At 38.0% G+C, this 19293-nt stretch overlaps 3 protein-coding genes across 4 annotated transcripts; 2 read left to right on the forward strand and 1 right to left on the reverse strand.

Annotated features, from left to right (window-relative positions):
- Positions 1–6700: 6700 nt before the first annotated feature.
- Positions 6701–7726, reverse strand: LOC142606065 (uncharacterized). The gene has a single exon (XM_075777472.1). The coding sequence runs from the start codon at positions 7724–7726 to the stop codon at positions 6701–6703; it is 1026 nt and encodes a 341-aa protein (XP_075633587.1).
- A 2427-nt stretch (positions 7727–10153) lies between these two features.
- On the forward strand, positions 10154–14077 carry LOC142607111 (monofunctional riboflavin biosynthesis protein RIBA 3, chloroplastic). Its single transcript, XM_075778534.1, has 7 exons — positions 10154–10371; positions 10446–10773; positions 11096–11317; positions 11443–11768; positions 12322–12451; positions 12554–12850; positions 13724–14077. Exons 1-7 carry the CDS (start codon positions 10316–10318, stop codon positions 13973–13975), a joined length of 1611 nt encoding a protein of 536 aa, XP_075634649.1. The 5' UTR covers positions 10154–10315; the 3' UTR covers positions 13976–14077.
- A 1790-nt stretch (positions 14078–15867) lies between these two features.
- On the forward strand, positions 15868–18716 carry LOC142607997 (large ribosomal subunit protein uL23z). Of its 2 annotated transcripts, none has more exons than XM_075779694.1 (4): positions 15868–15964; positions 16049–16110; positions 17328–17691; positions 18347–18716. In XM_075779694.1, the coding sequence occupies exons 2-4, from the start codon at positions 16095–16097 to the stop codon at positions 18429–18431; spliced, it is 465 nt and encodes a 154-aa protein (XP_075635809.1). In that variant the 5' UTR covers positions 15868–15964; positions 16049–16094; the 3' UTR covers positions 18432–18716. The 2 variants fall into 2 exon arrangements, with proteins under 2 accessions (XP_075635809.1, XP_075635810.1); XM_075779695.1 differs by having other exon boundaries at positions 15896–15964; positions 16040–16110.
- The last annotated feature ends 577 nt before the right edge of the window (positions 18717–19293 follow it).

Genomic DNA, 19293 nt, shown 5'->3' on the forward strand with positions numbered 1-19293 from the left:
ATTTTTATAATATTTTTAGAACAAATTCTAAATGGTAAGTTATTACTGGTTGTTATTGTTGAGGCAAAAAAATAATCTTCGTGTTAGGTTCAAATTTGATCCAATAACAACTAACCACCTGTGATTTGTTGTGAAAATGTTGCAAAAATGTTATGGACGTATCATCTCTCAGTGAGTTATTACATTTTGGTATCATTTTCATTTTGGTCATTACTTTTATTTTTACCATTTTAGTCCTAAAATCAAAAACAAGTTCTATTTTGGTCCCAACTGTCATTTTACTAACATAAATTTCCCTCATAGTAAACGGAATGCATTGTTGACACATATAATGCTAATGTGAGTATGTGACTATTAAAATAATAATAATAATAATTTTATTTAGCATTTAAAAAATGCCACATCAGCATCTACATTTAACAATTTTAACTAAATAAACAAATTCAAAACAGAATTAAAAACCAAAAATCATTTGAATTGAAATCTAAGTTTATTTTGAACAAGAACACAAAACTAGAAAATTTAAAACCCATAAAATTAAAGCAGAAATACTATTTTCGTCCATACATTTTCAACTCATTCTCACTTTGATCCCTAATTTTTAATTTTACCACATTTAGTTCCTAACATTAGATACACATCAGCACAAAATCATACATGAAAAAAATCCATAGAATCAATCCCCCACACCACCAAAACATTAAAACTTAATATAGATTTCACTTTCAAACCACACATCCACACACCTTCTCTTTTCTTTTCTTTTTTAATTATATTTTGAAAGAACACTTAACTTTTCTTCCATTTTCTTACTCTTTTTGAGAAACCAAACACAAAAACACTAAACTCAAACCTGAGCTCTCTCTCTCTATACTCTCTCATCTCAAACTCTCCCTCTCTCTCTCTTCTATCATGGCCGAAACTCATTGTTGAAAACCCAATCCCTCCTCTCTCTCTCTCTCTCTCTCTCTCTCTCTCATGGCCGATTCATCTCATAACTGAAAACCCATGGCTTATGATCTTCTCTAAATCCCTTACAAAGGACCCATGGTTGAAGACTGAAAGCTCGAATTTGTGTTAAAAACACAAGAGTTGTTTAGACCCTAAATTAATAAATTACGGCTCGGTTGATTTTACTCTAACTTATCTAAGTGCGAAAACAAGAATAAATGAAGCGCAATTAACCGATACTACTTTAGTACATAAACATGAACAACAAACAATAAAAGTAAAGCACAAGAGTAAGGAAAAAGAGATGCAAACACAAGATAACACGGCGATGTGTTATCGAAGAGGAAACCGAAGAACTCGGTGAAAAACCTCTCCGCCGCCCTCCAAACGGTAAATCAATCCACTAGACAATAAGTTAGAATACACGAATAGCAAGAGACCCTCTAAGCCTAATCTACTCAATGTACCTAAACCCTCCAAGCTCCTACTCCAACAAGACTTCTCGGAACCGTGTCTTGTCTAGCTTTCCGGATCCCACAATACGCCCGATTACATCCGCCAAGCCTTATCGGCTACTTTTGGCAAATCCCCAAAGTTTCCCAAGCTCCAAAACACTCTTTACACTCTGAAAATATGTAGGTTGTGTGTTGGGTACAAATCTCCTTTCAAGATATGACAATGGGAGAGGGAAGAAGAAGAGGCTAGGATGATTTCTCATTAAGGATTAGTAGCTCTCTTTCTAAAATATGGGTGTGTGTGTGTGTTGTAGAAAACCTATCTAGGGTTTTTTTCTCTGAATGACCTCCTTACATATTTGTAGGTAATGAGGGTATATATAATATGGGTGAAGGGTAAGAAAGTCACACTTAAAAATCCTCCAAGTAGAGAATTTCGCGGGTATTTCGCTAGAAGGCCTTACTGGCGAAATACTCGCAAAATTGATAGCTTGACATGACTCTTCAGCTTCTAGTCATGTGCTTCTCACATGCCCTTTTCGCGGGAACCCTTTTTGCGGGAACCCTTCTCGCAAACTTCTCGCTAGCAAGTCACGAAATGCATTGATCTTCAATTAAGTTTGAATCTTCACCAACTTAATACTAAACCCAATACAATAAAATCCCACAAAAAATACAAGGAAACAAATTTATGTAATTACAATACTTTTTGTCATGGAATAAAGCCAACATAAAATATAGTTGTAAATCACAACTTTACAAAGACCCAAAGACCCATGGCCGAAACCCATGGCTAACCAAAATCTCATCTTCTCTCTTGCTCTTTCTAAATCCAGATCGGTAGTGGTTGGGTGGGTCACTGTGGTTTGATCTGACCAAATCTGAAATTGATGAGGATTGGCTTGTGTTTTGGTGTATTTTATTGATGAAGATCAGCTTTGGGTTTTGGTATTTTTGTTTTTGATCAAATCGTGGTTTTAATTGTGTTAGTTGATTGTGTTAGAATTGCTGAGTTTGATCATGATTTTGTATGTGTTTTTGTTTGTTTGGTTGCTAAGAAAATGCCAAAAAAGATAAGAATTTTTTTAATTTTTAACTTTCTAGGCAACCATGTTCTTGGGAAAGAACATGAAGAACAATCAATTATTTTCTAGGGAAGAACATGTAAACAATCTAAATGGTCTTTCAACATAATAATGAAAAGAAAAGATAATAAAATTTTATTTTATTTTAAAATAATTAAAGAAAATAAAAATAATGACGTGGTCTTTTTTAATATATAAAATGCTGACATGACATTATTTAAATGTTAAATAACAAATTTTATTGTTATTTTAATGGCCACATAGGTGTTATGTGTGCCAACTATGTAGGGCTGTCCAAATTTATCCGAATACCCGACCCACTCGAAGAACCGACTGGATCTGACCCGACTACTCCGACGGGTCAGCAGTAGGTCTTCACCACCAGAAACCAATTCCAGTGGGTCAGTTTTGGTTTTCCTCCCCTAAAACCCAAAAAACCCGAACTGACCAAAAGATTTCCAGATTCCAGCCAAAATTTCTAGATCCCAACCAAAATTCCAGATTTCGGTGTAAATTTTCCAAAATCCGGCAAAGAAACCCAAATTCTGGCGATAGTTTTCCAAATTTTGGCGATATTTTCATTAGATTTGGTGAGATTTTGATCGGATCTGGCGATATCTCATCGAATTTGGTGAGATTTTCGCCAGATCAAGCGAATCTCATAGAATCCGATGAGATTTTCGCTGGATCTATGTTTTTTCACCATTTTCTTAAATCCCAAAACTTAGAGAAAGTTCAATTAAAATATCAATTTCCATGAGGTATGTGGTCTGAGGAATCAAGCATGACCAAGTTTCTGTTTGATACTTATAAAAAATGAACTACAATTAACACAACACAATAATAATTTGAACTAAGACGGCAGAAATGCCTTTCTTTAATAATAGTACCGTTGTAGGTTATTTACATTCCAGGGACGTTTTACAGCCTTTTCATCTAAATCTGCATGATAATAAGCTCCTATGCCAGCTACCGAAGTAATACGATAAGGTCCCTCCCAGGTAGGTCCCAGTTTTCCCCATGCTGGATTCTTGGCATTACCTAAGACCTTCCTTAATACCAAGTCTCCGGATGCTAGTGGCCTCAACTTCACATGAGCATCGTACCCCCGTTTGAGCTTATGCTAATAGTAAGCTAGTTGAGCCATCGCACTCTCTCTCCGTTCCTCAATTAGGTCCAGGCTTCTCTCTAGTAAACCCTCATTATTACTTGGGATGAAAAAGCTTGTCCTCAACGTCGGAAACCCAGTTTCCAAAGGGATCACGGCGTCGGCCCCATAAGTCATGGAGAAGGGCGTTTCTCTTGTGGATCTTCGTGGTGTAGTTTGATATGTCCACAGAACATGTGGCAATTCTTCCACCCATCTTTCCTTCGCATCATCCAGCCTCTTCTTGAGTCCACTTACTATAACCTTATTAACTGCCTCAGCCTGCCCATTTCCCTGCAGATAAGCTGGAGTGGAGTATTTATTCGTGATACCTAGGTCACAACAGTACTTTTTGAAAGCTTTATTATCAAACTACAGGTTATTATCTGAAAGAGTGGGAGGTATTCTAAATCTAGTGACAATGTTTTTCCAAACAAACTTCTTTGCGTCCACATCCCTAATATTCGACAAAGGCTCAGCTTCAACCCACTTAGTGTAGTAATCGATCCCTCCGAGCAACCATCTTTTATTCCCTGCGGCCTTTAGGAAAGGCCCCACAATATCTAACCCCCATTGAGCGAATGGCCATGGACTGGTCAGAGGGTTAAGGACATCATCGGGCTGATGAATGTTAGGGACAAACCTCTGGCATTGATCACACTTCTTCGCATAATCTTGAGCCTCTCTCTGCATATTAGGCCACCAATACCCCTAGGTAAAAGCTCTATGAGCCAAAGACCTTCCTCTTGTGTGACTCCCGCAAATCCCTTCCTCTTATGTGACTCTCGCAAATCCCTTCGTGCGATTCTTCCAAAAGTAACTTCGTTGCTTCAGGGTGTATACACAGCAAATATGGCCCAGAAAAAGAGCGTTTGTACAACTTTTGATCCTTGGACAGCTAGAATCGAGGTGCCTTCCTGCGTATTTTATCTGCTTCAGATCTCTCCTCGGGCAGGACATCACTCTTAAGAAAGGATATTATGGGGTCCATCCAACTGGGTCCGAACCTAACTTGATGAATATGGATGGCATTGGCAGCCGCCCGAGCAGGTTTCAACAAGAATGACTCGGGGTAGACCCTCTGCCGAAGATGTTGCCAGTGTGGCCAATGAATCAACATGCGTGTTCTCGCTCCTGGATATATGCACCAAGGTAAAAGAATCAAATTTGGATCGTAAGTATCTAACCCTGGTCAAATATTCCTGCATTCTTGGATCTCTAGCCTCTAATGTCCCTACCACTTGGCTCACAATTAATTGAGAATCCGAGAACATTTGGACTAATTTTCCCTCCATTTTCTGAACCATATCCATCCCGACCAGTAGGGCCTTATATTCCGCCTCATTGTTGGTAGCTGAGAATCCTAATCTCAGCGATTTCTCGAACGTAAGCCCCTCCGGAGACACAAGAACTAGTCCTATACCTGATCCTCTTTGGTTCGCCGTCCCATCGATATACACTTTCCAAATCGGAAGTTTCTTGCACGAAATCACGCCAACTGATTTTCCATCCATGTGTAACCCTTTTGCACTTTCTTCTAATGAAGGTTCAACGAATTCTGCCACTAAATCAGCAAGAACTTGGCCCTTGACAGAGGTGCGAGGCATATACTTAATATCGAAAGTCCCCAAGATAGTTCCCCACTTTGCTATCCTCCCTGAGTAATCAGCACTTCGCAATACCGACTTGAGAGGGAGTTGAGTCAGAACAACAACTGTGTGGGATTGGAAATAGTGAGGGAGTTTACGGGTAGCATGCACTATAGCCAGAATCGCTTTCTCCAATGGTAAATAACGCACCTCAGCTTCATGCAAAGATTTTCTCACATAGTAAACTGGTCTCTGTACACCACTAACGTCCCATATTAAAACCAAACTGACGGCATGGATGACTACAACTATATATGCAAACAGGATTTCATCCACGTCTGGCCGAGACATGATTGGTGGTTGAGAATGGTACTCTTTAAGTTGTTGAAAAGCTAAGGCACACTCCTCGGTCCATTCGAATCCCTTCCACTTATTCAGCAACTAGAAGAAAGGTCTACACCTATCAGCGGATCGAGAGATAAACCTGTTGAGAGCAGCAGTCATCCCAGTCAACTTCTGAACTTCTTTTGGGTTCTGAGGGAGTTATAAGCTATTAATTGCCCTGATTTGTGCCAGATTTACTTCTATTCCTCTGTGAGTTACCATATAGCCTAGGAATTTACCAGAGCCTACACCAAAAGAACATTTAGAGGAATTAAGGTGCAATTTGTACTCCCGAGCGTTTGAAAGGTGTCATCCAAATCTTTCACATGCATAGGCACCCTCTTACTTTTCACCACCATATCATCCACATACACTTCAATAGTTTTTCCTAGCCACGACTCGAATATCCTGGTCATCATCCTTTGATAGGTAGCCCCTGCATTTTTCAGACCAAATGGCATCACCTTGTAATGATAATTCCCCGTTGAAGTAATGAAGTCTATCTTTTCCTGATCATCCAATGCCAAAGGTATTTGGTGATACCCTTGGAAAGCATCCAAAAAACTCATCCAAGGATGTCCAACTGTAGCATCCACCAACTGATCTATGCGAGGCATTGGAAACGAATCCTTAGGACAAGCCTTGTTCAGGTCTGTGAAGTCCACACACACTCTCCACTTCCTGTTCTTCTTCTTCTTCACTACCACTGTGTGCGTCAACCATTCCGGATAAAAAAACTTCTTTAATTGTCTCGACTCTTTTGAGCTTGAGCACATCTTCCTTGACAGCCTCGGCATGCTCTTTAGAGGAACGCCGAGGTGGTTGCCTTCTCGGAACAACGGTAGGATTGACGTTCAAACGATGGCAAATGAAGCTTGGATCAACCCCAGGGGCCTCATAGGGATCCTAGGCAAATACGTCCACATTGTTCTTCAAAAACATAACCAATTCCACCTTCTCCTGATGTGGTAGCCGAGCACCAACTTGAAAGAACTTTTCAGGGTCATCATCTATAAGAAACCTCTCTAACTCTTCGCATGTTGCCTCACTTGCTGTCACCGCACTGGGCGTATCTAGAGACGTTAATTGCTATAAGTCCTTCATAGCCAAGACCGAGGATCCTAGTTCAGCCTGATGTAGTATTGCAGCCGATATACACTGTCTTGCTACTGATTGACTCCCAAGAATTTCTTCAATCTGTTCCCCTGATGGGAACTTCACTTTGACATGAAGAATTGATGATACAACACCTAGAGCATGCAGCCCAGGCCTTGCCACGATGGCCATGTATGGGGAATAAGCATCAACCACAATGAAATCCATATCAACCACTTCCAGACCTGATTGCACAGGTAAACGAATTTTTCCTTTTGGTATGACAGCTTTTCCTTCAAAACTTATCAACAATGAATCATAAGCAGTAAGATCTTCTAGCTTTAAATTAAGCCCTTTAAACAAGTTAGGGTACATAATATTCGCGCCACTACCTTGATCAACCATGACTTTCTTCACGTCATAGCCCCTTATCCTCAGCGTAATCACTAGAGCATCATTATGCGGTTGAATGGTCCCAATCTTATCTTCATCCGAGAAGCCCAAGATAGGCGGAATATTTCCTTTAATCCTTTTCAGCTTCGAGCCAGACTCCTTGGCGAGAATATGTGACACCGACATCACCCTAGTAGGACAAGAGCCAGTCCTGCCAGGAGCAGTGAAAATGACATTAATTGTTCCCAAGGGGGGCCTGGATGAGTTGTTCCTTTGATTAACCGAACCAGAATGGCTTCCCTGTCCATTAGGATGATGCAAATTTTTTTTCAACTTGCCTTCACTAACCAACTGCTCCAAATGATTCCACAGTGTCCGGCAATTCTCGGTAGTATGACTTACGTCCTGATGATATTGACAAATGAGATTCTGATTTCGCTTCGTAGGATCCCCAGCCATCTTATTGGGCCATTTGAAGTATGGTTCCTTCTGAATCTTCTCCAACAACTGATGCACCAGTTCTCGAAATACGGTGTTGACTACCTGAGGAGTGGCTGAACCCGATTGCCCAGCGAAATCTCTCCTCCGCCTATTGTTGTTGTGTCCATCCGACCTAAAATCCCTCATCTCTTGAGGGATAACCTTCGCCTTCCCCTTTCCTTGCTGCTGATCTTCCTCAACCCGTTTGTACTCGTCAATACGATCCATGAGCCGACGTACACTCCGTACAGGTTTTTTGGTCAGAGATTTCCTTAAGTTGTGATTAGTTGGAAGGCCTACCTTGAAAGTGTTAATCGCCACCTCGTCAAAATTGCCATCGATTTCATTAACATCTCCCAGTATCTATTAGAATACGTTTTCAAGGTCTCTCCCTCCCTCATGGTCATGGACAATAATGAGTCCAAAGGCTGTGGAACTCTACTGCAGGTGATAAATCGAGGCCCAAATGCCATGGTGAGTTCCATGAAGGAATCAATAGAACCCGCCTTCAGGCTATTAAACCATCTCATAGCAACAGGTCCTAAGTTAGAAGGGAAGACTTTGCACATTAAAGTTTCATTCTTAGAGTGTACTGCCATCCTCTGATTGAAATGACTCACGTGCTCCACTGGATCTGTTCTGCCATTATAAATGGTGAACGTGGGCTGAGTGAACCGTCGTGGAAGCTTTCCCCTCTCAACCCTACGTGTGAAAGGTGACTTGGAGATCTGGTGCAACGCCCTGCTCATAGCATTGTTTCCCAAGCCCCTAGAGGAAGACTTCTTGTCCTTTCGACCGTGAAGGTTGTCTTTCTTATACGAGAAAGTTTCGCTAGGAGGAGTCCTGGACTTTGGCCTGTAACTACTACCTTGGGAGCCTTCAGAAGAAGGATCAGAAAAAGATGGTGTCCTCCTCTGTCTCGCACGGCGTAACTTCTTTTTAAGGTGGTCAATCTCCCTTTGCATGGCCTTCGCGTCATCCTCATGAGGGATTCTGCTTCCACCCCGCGAACGACTCCCACGAGTGTGAACCGTATGAACACTACCCTCTCGATCCCTTTCACACTCAAGACGTTGGAAATGATCCTGTCCCTAGGACCCCAGAGACACTACATGATGTGAATCTGAGCTTGCCATAGTGTTCTAATTCCTTAAACACAAGATTCCCCACAGACGGCGCCAATTGTAAGTGCACAATTTGTACCCGGACCCAACCGAGTGATGGGTTCAGACCCAAAAAGCCTTATACAATGAAATTTGTAGAGCGTGGGCTTGAAACCTAAGTTTTGAGAATATTGGATAACAAATATGATGGGTTAGATCGCCAATACATGTGCAATGAAATGATTATATGACAAAAACTCTCATCGGACGTAAGCCGAGGATGACTTGTATTGCTCTTTCTTCTCTCAATAATAAATTCTAGTTAAAGATGGTGTGTACAATGTCCTTCTCTTTTTTTCTTCTCCTCCTCCCCTTAATAGAATACAGTTGAAGATAATATATCCAACGTCTCCATCTTCCTTCCCTCCACCTTCCACGTGTGACACAAATCACCAATCCAGATACTTGTCACATCCACCACCTTCTTGAAGTCTTCAAATAATAGCTGTAAGGCTGATCACTATTGTTCAAAGGTTATTTCTCCATTAATGTGGCCAGTAGGGTAGGTGCAAAGTCTTTAATGCGGTGGTAGCAGCTTTTTCCCCTGATACTTCTCATACGTTCTTATTCTCTATAACTGTGTGGAACGCATTTTTACCCAACAGACCTTCCAGAATTCTCTATCCAAACACTATGACATGCCACACGATCTTCAGTTGACTTAGCCGAGGAGAGGCGCCTCCTCTGACAACCCCTATCAACCTTTCTTGCAATAATTTACTAGTGGGCTTTAAAGCTCTGCTCGGACAGATAAAAACCCCTAAAGTAGGCCCAAGGCCCAAAGACGTATTCTAACCATCCTGCCCCTACAATATTTTTTATAATAAAAATTATATTTAATTTTAAATACATCTGTGCATCTGTATGGGTTACATACTAGTTACTATAACATAGAAATTCAAATACAAAAAATTTGCAATTTATATTTGAATTTTTTGACACAAGATTAGCCAACACTAATAAGCTTAAAAATATTCATCATTTGATGCTCATCTCTCCAATTTATCTTAAGTTTTTCATACATGAGTACACAAACAAGGTAAAGAGTAATTTTATACAATATGATAGGTTATACTTATTTATACCATCTTAGGTTAGCAATAGAAAAGATTGAAATAAATAAATAATAAAGATAAAGACAACTATATTTGATGTCAAGGAAAAATATATATTCATAATTGGTGTGAAAAGGTGAAATAGTGGATGTTTGAGATGATAGATTGGTGGGGTTAAGGACTTAAAGTTTTAAGTGTATCATACGGAAAGCATTCTTTGCCTGAATTCATTTCCAAATGACATTGGCACGCTCTTGTACACGTCGAAGGATCGCTGTCATGGTGATAAATATATGTATAGCATGTGGCAGAGAAACTCCGTACATTTTCAAATAGTTTAAACTTTTGGATAACGAATTAGTTTACAAACACATCCAGAACCAGAGGTGAGCTTTTGTTCCTTCATTTGGCACGTAACATGCAAACTGTGCAGCCAAAAAGAACACGTAGAATACAAGTTTTAAAAAATTAGCCGTTCTTAAAATTTTGTGAAGCATCTCAGACTCAAACTCAAATCCATGGATTCTGCTTTGTTTCCTCATCCCTTGTTTTCTCATATCTTCACCAGCTCAAGGTAAGTTCTCGGTTTCTATTGTGTTCAAGTTAAATAATAAACAGATGTTACAATTAATGGTAGTGTTGTTGTAGCTGGCACCCATGTTTGGTGGCTTTTCAGAGAGCTGGAATTTGCCTATACAAGCACAAGTTGTTGAATCGTCCCTGTTGGGCTGCTGGGGTGCCTGGAATTGGAGCTAAAAATCTGTTTGATGATAGTTCTTTGAAGGGGAGTGAAAATGGGTCTGTGTTGGGGGCCTTTGATGATGAGTTGGCTTCAGCACCATTTGGGACTCTAGATGCTGAAATTACTCCGGAAACCATTGATTTCTTTGTCAGCGATGCTGAGGGTGACCCTGACTGCCCATCTGAGGGGTACTTTTCAATTGAGCAGGCGCTTAATACACTACGCCAAGGAAAGGTTGGTAATTTCCATTGTTAATCTATTCTTATTGATAAACTACCACTTGTCCTGAAAGCAATATTGTTCGAAATAAGGACCACCAGCTTTGATATCATAATGATAAACTAACAATAGTCGTAGAAGTTTCAGCTATTAGGAAATAATAAATTTAATAATTTGACCATCATTCTAACATGGAAGTGAGAAATATATAGTTTGTGAAAATTTTGGATTTAGACTGCTTCATGAATGTATTCATTTTATTTGGGAAGGGGGGTTTTCTTTATAAAACTTTAATCTTGGTGAAATTTAATGTTAACCTCCATTGCAAATTTCTTAGTTTGTGATTGTTGTAGATGATGAAAATGGAGATATTGAAGGAAACCTTGTCATGGCAGCATCTCTTACGAGTCCCATGGACGTGGCATTTATGGTCAAACATGGATCAGGAATTGTTTCGGTAGGAATGAAAGAGGAGGATCTTCAAAGACTGAAGCTTCCTCTAATGTCACCGGACACTGAGGATGAGGATTCTTCAGCCCCCACTTTCACAATCACAGTGGTATTGTCAAGGCTTTTCTAACTTCTTTGGACTTGTATAAATCTACAGCACCATATATTGTAGTAGATTGAAGATTTGCAACAGGCATACTTAGGTATCTCAACATGTCTTGTTTGCCTGCATAGGATGCAAAGACTGGCACTTCTACTGGAGTATCAGCTTCAGACAGGGCAAAGACAGTTCTTGCTCTCTCGTCTCTTGAGTCAAAGCCAGAAGACTTCCGAAGGCCAGGCCATGTGTTTCCTCTAAAGTACAGGAATGGAGGGGTTCTTAGGAGAGCTGGTCACACGGAGGCTTCTGTAGATTTGGTTTCACTGGCTGGCTTGAGGCCAGTTTCTGTTCTTTCAGCTATTGTTGACGCAGATGATGGTTCAATGGCATCCTTGCCTGGTTTAAGAAAGTTGGCATTGGAGCATAACATTCCAATTGTGTCAATAACTGATTTGATTAGGTAAGTTACACACTGATGCATTGATTGAGTGAAGAAGATCAAATCTTCTGGTGAATGTTGTTTAGAAGATTTTTCAGTGGCCCCTTTCGTATGTATTCCCACAGGATAATAGAAAATTAATTAAATAAGGTCAAGTTGAATTAATAGGTAATATACATATATGTTCAAAATTTAACTTTCTTTCTAAATGATATGTGCCTACCTAAAAAGTAGGTGCAACCAATGTTTGCATAATTACTTCAGCAGTGGGTTTAATCATGAACAAAAGTGTGACTAGTATAAGATATTCATATATGGTTGACTCCCTCATTTTTAGTTCAAAAGTTAGTGTAGTGCCCTAGCAGTAGCACAGTGCTTTTTACTGTTCAATAAAACACAAACATATACTATTTAATTGTTCAATGACACAACATTTCCCAGTTCAGAGCACACTAATTCACTTGTCATCATAGTTATGCCTTCTCTTCCATTCATCTGGTCATTCATTTTCAAAAGGGGGAGACACCAATGACTATATTATGCATTAGTAAATGACTGTGGATTATGCTTCTAGGTACAGGAGAAAGAGGGAAAATTTGGTTGAAAGAACTGCTATTTCACGTCTGCCCACTAAATGGGGTCTATTTCAGGCATACTGCTATTGCTCAAAGCTAGATGGAACAGAACATATAGCAATTGTGAAGGTAAAAGTGGTCCTTATAAGGTGATTTGGTTCATCGAATAAGTAATAATAACTGTAGTTGCTTCAATTTCTGCTTAGTCACTTTTGCTTCAAACATTGACAGGGAAACATTGGCCATGGACAAGATGTTCTAGTAAGAGTTCACTCAGAGTGTTTAACCGGGGATATATTTGGGTCAGCTAGGTGTGATTGTGGCAACCAGTTGGATTTGGCAATGAAGTTAGTAGAACAAGCTGGTAGAGGAGTTGTTGTTTACCTTCGAGGTCATGAAGGCAGAGGAATAGGCTTAGGTCACAAGCTTCGAGCGTATAATTTGCAGGATCAAGGTCATGACACAGTCCAGGCCAATATAGAACTTGGGTTAGCTGTTGATGCACGTGAGTACGGGATTGGTGCCCAGGTCTGTATGATAAAGCTTTTCTTCTAGCTAAATATCATTCAAGATAGACTTCTTACAGAAAATTAAAGAAAAGATAAGAAAGATAGGATGCATAGACCTCCTTGCACAAACATTCATGTAAAAACAGTTATCTATACTAAAACCCTTTCACCCCAAATTCTAACAAATGTGAGTACTTCATTATTTTTGAAACTATTAGAATAAATGATAAAGTAACAATTATCGCAAAAACCTAAACCACCAACATGCTTCTAACCAGTTGACCCTGCATCCAAACATAGCATATCTCAGGGGTTTGTGTGGTTTTTTCAGAATACCTAGTAAGTTCTAAACTACTAATAGCAGACTATGAATTCCGGCCAAAGCAGCGTCAATCAACCAACTCACAATGCATGAATATGTAATGTGCCTTTCTAAATTTGTATAAGTCTGAAAATACATCCCAATCTATTATTAGGGAAAAGTATGTTACACACAGCATGTTTCAAAAACTGAAATCGTGAGTTAAGAAAACACACAATGTGTGTGACAGTGTGTAATAAAATCCCCTATGGCCTTAATATTAATCGGCCAGTTCAGAGAGTGAGCTTTGTGAGAAAAAATTTCAGTTTAGCTAAAAGAAAAAAGAAGACTAAACTATATCACATAAAAAAATAAACAAAAAAGAAGGCTATGAAAACAATTTTACAACATCCTCTTTAATCCCCTTTTTTTTTGCCATCATTCCTTATTAATAGTTTTCAGTTGCAGACGTTTTTCTTATTCTTACTAAAATATGTGAACAATTACATTAACTTTGCGTGCTGTTCCAAATTATTATTGTAATTTGATAGATGAACATAAAGTCCAACCTTCCAAAATTGATGCTAGCAGATTCTAAGAGACGTTGGAGTTCAAACAATGCGGCTAATGACCAACAATCCAGCCAAATTCACTGGTCTGAAGGGATACGGTTTGGCAGTCATTGGGAGAGTTCCTGTGTTGACACCAATTACAGAGGAAAACAAGAAGTACTTGGAAACAAAGCGTACCAAGATGGGTCATGTTTATGGGTCTGATATACATGGACCATTGGCAGGATTCATCAACCCAAATGAAAATAACCCAGACCAATCAGATAGCTAAAGTTAATTGAATTTGTTATGAAAAAAAAAAAATTATAAACGAAGGGCAATTAGTTTTAGAAATGTTGTTCGAGTGTTTTTTATATGTGAGTGGTAGAAAAAATGTGTCGAAATGTGCATAAGGCTGTTTAAAATATGTGAAAATGTGTTAAAACTTAGCTACTAAACACCCCCTAAATTTACTGCCTGGGAGAGCAACATTGGAAATGCCTCTGGCTTAGGAAGCCCAGACAGTCCGAAACTTCATTTCGGATGCCATATTTGTGTTATATAGGTGTCCCATATGTTATAATCTTTCAGAAAGGACGCGTGTCACCATCTCGTACCCATAACCATTCCCATATCCGTGTTTGGCTTCTTAGCCTCTAGCCCTCTATCGTTAAATCTGAAATTAAACAAAGGGCAAGGTAATAGAGATGATGGTTTGATTAACTAGAAGCATTCTTGCCTGAATTCAGTTGCAAATAGCATTGGCACGTTCTTGTACATGTGTGTTCCAAAAACTTAACTTTTTTTGAGGACAAACTCGAACTTTCATTCATAATTCATAATAGAAAAACAGAAGCAACAATTACATAGATGAGATCCTTGACTAACAAACGTAGAGACAAAATTTGGAACCTCCTTTAGCCATATCATCGCAGCACAAGGCATGTTCTGCTAGTTGGTGATGGTGAGCCACGTGATTTCATAAGCGCAAGCTCCCACTTGTATCCCCGGCACTAGATGGCCCTAACAGGAACCCCTATCACCAGGGACGGAGCCCCATTGAGCTCCGGGGCCATGGCCCCCCAATTGTTATTATTATTTTTAATATAATAGGGAGATGATAAATTGTCTTAATATTTTAATATTATATAAGCAAATTATCAGACTATGTGTGTATGTTTTTCGTATTTTTCTTGATTGTTGTATTATTATCATAATTTCTTTCATGTCAAGTTGGTTTTCCTATAAGATAAGTAGTTTTATAAGAATCAAAACTGTTATACACAATTGCAAGTTGAAAACAAGATTTCAGTTTCGAAATCTTGTCTTCAACTCACAATTTCAGTTCAACAAATGTATTATACGTGTGTAACAAACACTACTCATTCTATGATCATAAAGTGGCATTAACTCATTACTAAGATAGCATGGACTCAATTTAGTAATGAGGTTACCAAAAGAATCCATACAAAATTGAAGATTAGACATAAGGCATTATCCCAAGAATCCCAACTTAGCTCTTTAAACAATATTTACATCTGATTTGCATTTCCTGTTGCATTCTAGAACTAGCTGTATGCTTTGCTTTACGAAAATCAACAACTTATATGTTATGGAAATAATTATAAGTTATATAACCTTTATAAGGTCAATTTTGCATGTTTTCTTTGAAGAAACTAGAGAGTAGAGAATCAAGAAACAGCATCATTTCACGTGTGATTCATTTTTATGCTTAGTTACATTACTCTAGACAACTCATCGTCTCTTTCTTTTTTTCTTTTTTTAATTTTTTAATCTTTATTTTTGAAAAGAACTGACCCTTTTTTGAACAAAACAAATCAACACTAAATAATTTCTAATTAAACTAGGGTTGTTATTTTTTTAACCAATTTTATTTTATATAAAATTTACAATTTGACTTATTATTTACTAATTTAAATATGGACCAATAAAAATAAAAAAAAATTTATCAAATATTTCTAATGTATATATAGCCCAGAAAAAGAAAAAGAAAAAAGAAAAAAAGAGGAACACTACAAAAAGTGTGCTGCTATTGAACAAGTAGTTTGGGCCTTTGGGCTCTATTTCTCATTTCCTTCCTCTCGATTTTGACCGGGCTTTCACTGGGCCCGAGCCTGACCCTTGTTTCTAAATGTTAAAGGTGATGGATATTCTGGTAATTTCAGCCGCCCTCTTCTATATAATCATAAACCCATCTCTCTACGACCTCCTTCAAAACCCTAGAGACGGTCCCTCCTCCGCTTCCCTCTTAACACCACAGGTCTCTCTCTCTCTCTCTCTCTCTCTCTCTCTCTCTCATATGTGCGCTATAAATATATTGTTTGATTTTGTTTAGGGTTTTCAGGTAATTGAAGGGGTCTGAGGCCGAGCTTCTTCTGATTCAGAAATCAATGGCTCCTGCTAAAGGTACTGGACTCGCTTACTCTCCTCTTATTTTTGTTTCTCATTTTCTTTATCCTTATTTTGTTTCTCGGTCTTTTTCTATAACACCTTGATTGGTTGCTGAGAAAAAAAACTTTGTATAACAAGATGACGATACTGTAAATAGTAATGAGCTCAACCAAGCCAAATTAGGTATCTAGCGTGGTTTGTATTGTTTCCCAATAGATTCGGAACTTGATTTTAAACTTTCATCTTATCTGTATATATGTTTTGATTTCGTTTTACTTTTTAAATTCAGTTTTATGTTTTTTCTTAGTGACAATGTATTTATTTTTCTGTTTCTATTTGCTATGGGAACTAAGGAGAAAAGAAAGACGAATGAAATTAACTAAAAGTGTATGAAAATGAATGAGGAAATGAACCTCACTGAGCTGAATTTTTTTTTTATAGGTTTAGTGCAAATGAGTTGGTAATTTGGATTATTTGCGTGCATACATACTATGTAATTACATATATAAATACATATATGTATAGTAGCTTGTGTTTTAAGGGATTCCGAAGAAATATGTTAGAAGTTTGTGTATGTGTATATGGTAATTTGAAAATTTAAGTGTGGTAGTTTGGAAGTCGATAAATGCTTATATTTTTTAGGTTTGAGTAAATTCTGTAGTGGGTCTGAATTTTCTGTTTTTAAGGTCACTTTTTGATTGGATGGTTGAATTCTGTTGTTTTCCTTTTAAATCATATATGGGCCTTATAGCTTTTCTTAATTATAAAGATTAGGTTTTCTCTTTGTGTGTGTGTGCTTTTCTCTTGTATATTCTGGATGTACTATAGTTGCATCTTTTTGTGCTTTTTAACAAATTACTACATTTCCTTAAAGAGAAGAAAAGAAAAGAAAAGAAAAATTTTAGTAGTTGGATAACCAACGTAAATGCTGGTTCAATTAGGGTGTATCTGGATGGTCAGAGTTCAATTGTAGTCACTAAAGATAATCTTGCTGTCTGTTGATTTCCAACTATAATTTGATCTTGTTCAGCCCTGTGAAACATGGTTAAATTGTATTGCTTAGAACAAAACTGTGGTTGAAGTCTGTTACCTCTGCATTATATTGATTTCTAGTGGTCAGTGGTCCCTCTTTGAAGTTGCCTCTCCTTTTTGGATAAATTAGAACTTTTATTATTATGGTTGTGTATTTTTTCTCTTCAGAAACTTATTAAAGTGGTACATGTCTTATTTAGTTGACAGTTCAAAAAAGGCTGATCCAAAGGCTCAGGCCTTGAAGGCTGCTAAATCAGTGAAATCTGGTGCAACCTTCAAGAAGAAGACTAAGAAGATCAGAACATCAGTTACATTTCACCGTCCAAGGACATTGAAGAAGGCAAGGAATCCAAAGTATCCTCGCATTAGTGCTCCACCAAGGAACAAGCTTGATCATTATCAGATCCTCAAGTTTCCCCTTACTACCGAGTCTGCAATGAAGAAGATTGAAGACAATAACACTTTGGTTTTCATTGTTGACATTCGTGCGGACAAGAAGAAGATCAAGGATGCCGTAAAGAAGATGTACGATATTCAGGCTAAGAAAGTGAATACTTTAATCAGGTGAGCCTTTCCTATTTCTTAATAACTATCATCTTAATTTCCAGTAACAAGTAAAGGTTGTTAGCGGGTGCCGGGCTCATTTTGAAGTACTATAATTACTCTCTAGTCTTTTCGCTACATGATTTTTAAAACTAATTGGCACACTCATTTTGTAATAATGTCAGCCTTTATAATATCTCTTATTCTCTATTGACCCTTCTTTACTGTAATCTTCCTTTAGTGAAGTGCTGCAAATTTTCTCATAATATCTAAAACCATTTCAATATATGGCATTTTTTTTTTAACTTTCTAAAATAATTTGTCTTATTAATTTGTTGACCATGTTGAACTTAAGTACTAAATTTGTGGGGCTAATAATAATGACTCATGATGGACCTTTGACCATTGGAATAAAAAAAGTAGTTATTCAGAGTTGATTCAAAGTGTCTTTATCAACTGGGTAGATTTCAGTATCCATCCTATATGGTTTTTCATACATTGTAAGATGCCTTTTTGTGTGTTGCATGTTTGGCAGGGTACTAGTTATTTATTTTAAATTGAGTGTCATCAATGTTTTAATGACTTGCATGTGTTACATTTTTCCTCATTTTCCCTCTCATTCTGTAATATATTTGGAATCCCAGATTCTCATACTAGTTTAATTGTTGTGATGCAGGCCTGATGGTACCAAGAAGGCATATGTTAGATTGACACCAGACTATGATGCCTTGGATGTGGCAAACAAAATTGGTATTATCTAAATTAATGTCTGGCATCCTCATTCAAAGCAGGCCTTCCTTTTCTTTTTTGTCCTTCAATTTCAGTCTAAATAGTAAGACAGTTCTGCTAGGACTGTAAGCACCTAGATTTTTCAAAACTAGTTTAAAAGTTGTAATCTTGTGTTCTCTCTTTGGTGTTTTTTTTGTTTGGTTTAACTGAAATTTCAACCAATGAGACTTGAAGTTATGATTTGGGTGTGTGAGGGAGAGATGTGTTGAATCTTTTACATTATGCAAGCTTTAATGAAATTAATGTGTTAAACGAAATCCTGAAAAAAGTTGATAATCTTTGAATCCACTTATTGAAATAAACTTGCCAAACGAAATGTTTTTGAGGAAGAGTTTGACATCAAAGGTATCGGATATCAATGTGGACTGTTCAATGTCATTCTGTTACATTGAGACAATGTTTATATTCATTTAAGTGGCTTGTGCTTCTTTTGCTATCCTGTTGCAAAGAAATTGCCATATGGAATCTAACAGATGATTCCATATTTGAGGTTCGTTGAGGGCTGAGCTTCAGCCGATGTTTTAGAATTTGAGTGAACAAAATGGATACTAAATGGGTGGGATCCGTGGTTGTTAAAATTGCAATATGGATTGTACAATCCTATGATTCTACTTATCCCAAACCGTTAGTTCTGGTGGGATTGTATGAGCCTACAATTTTGCAATGTACCTCCAGACTTGGAAGGAGGTCACGTGGAGTGGTGCACGATTATTATAGTTGTTGTCTAGGACTAGTGGTTTGATCTTGTCAGCCAGGCATTCTTATGGCTAGATCCTGTAGTGATCTTATCCTTTTGTTAAAGTGTCCGGTCTTCTTATAGCATAGATTAGAACA

The sequence above is a fragment of the Castanea sativa genome, chromosome 8 (genome assembly GCF_040712315.1).
Source record: "Castanea sativa cultivar Marrone di Chiusa Pesio chromosome 8, ASM4071231v1".
NCBI lineage: Eukaryota > Viridiplantae > Streptophyta > Magnoliopsida > Fagales > Fagaceae > Castanea > Castanea sativa.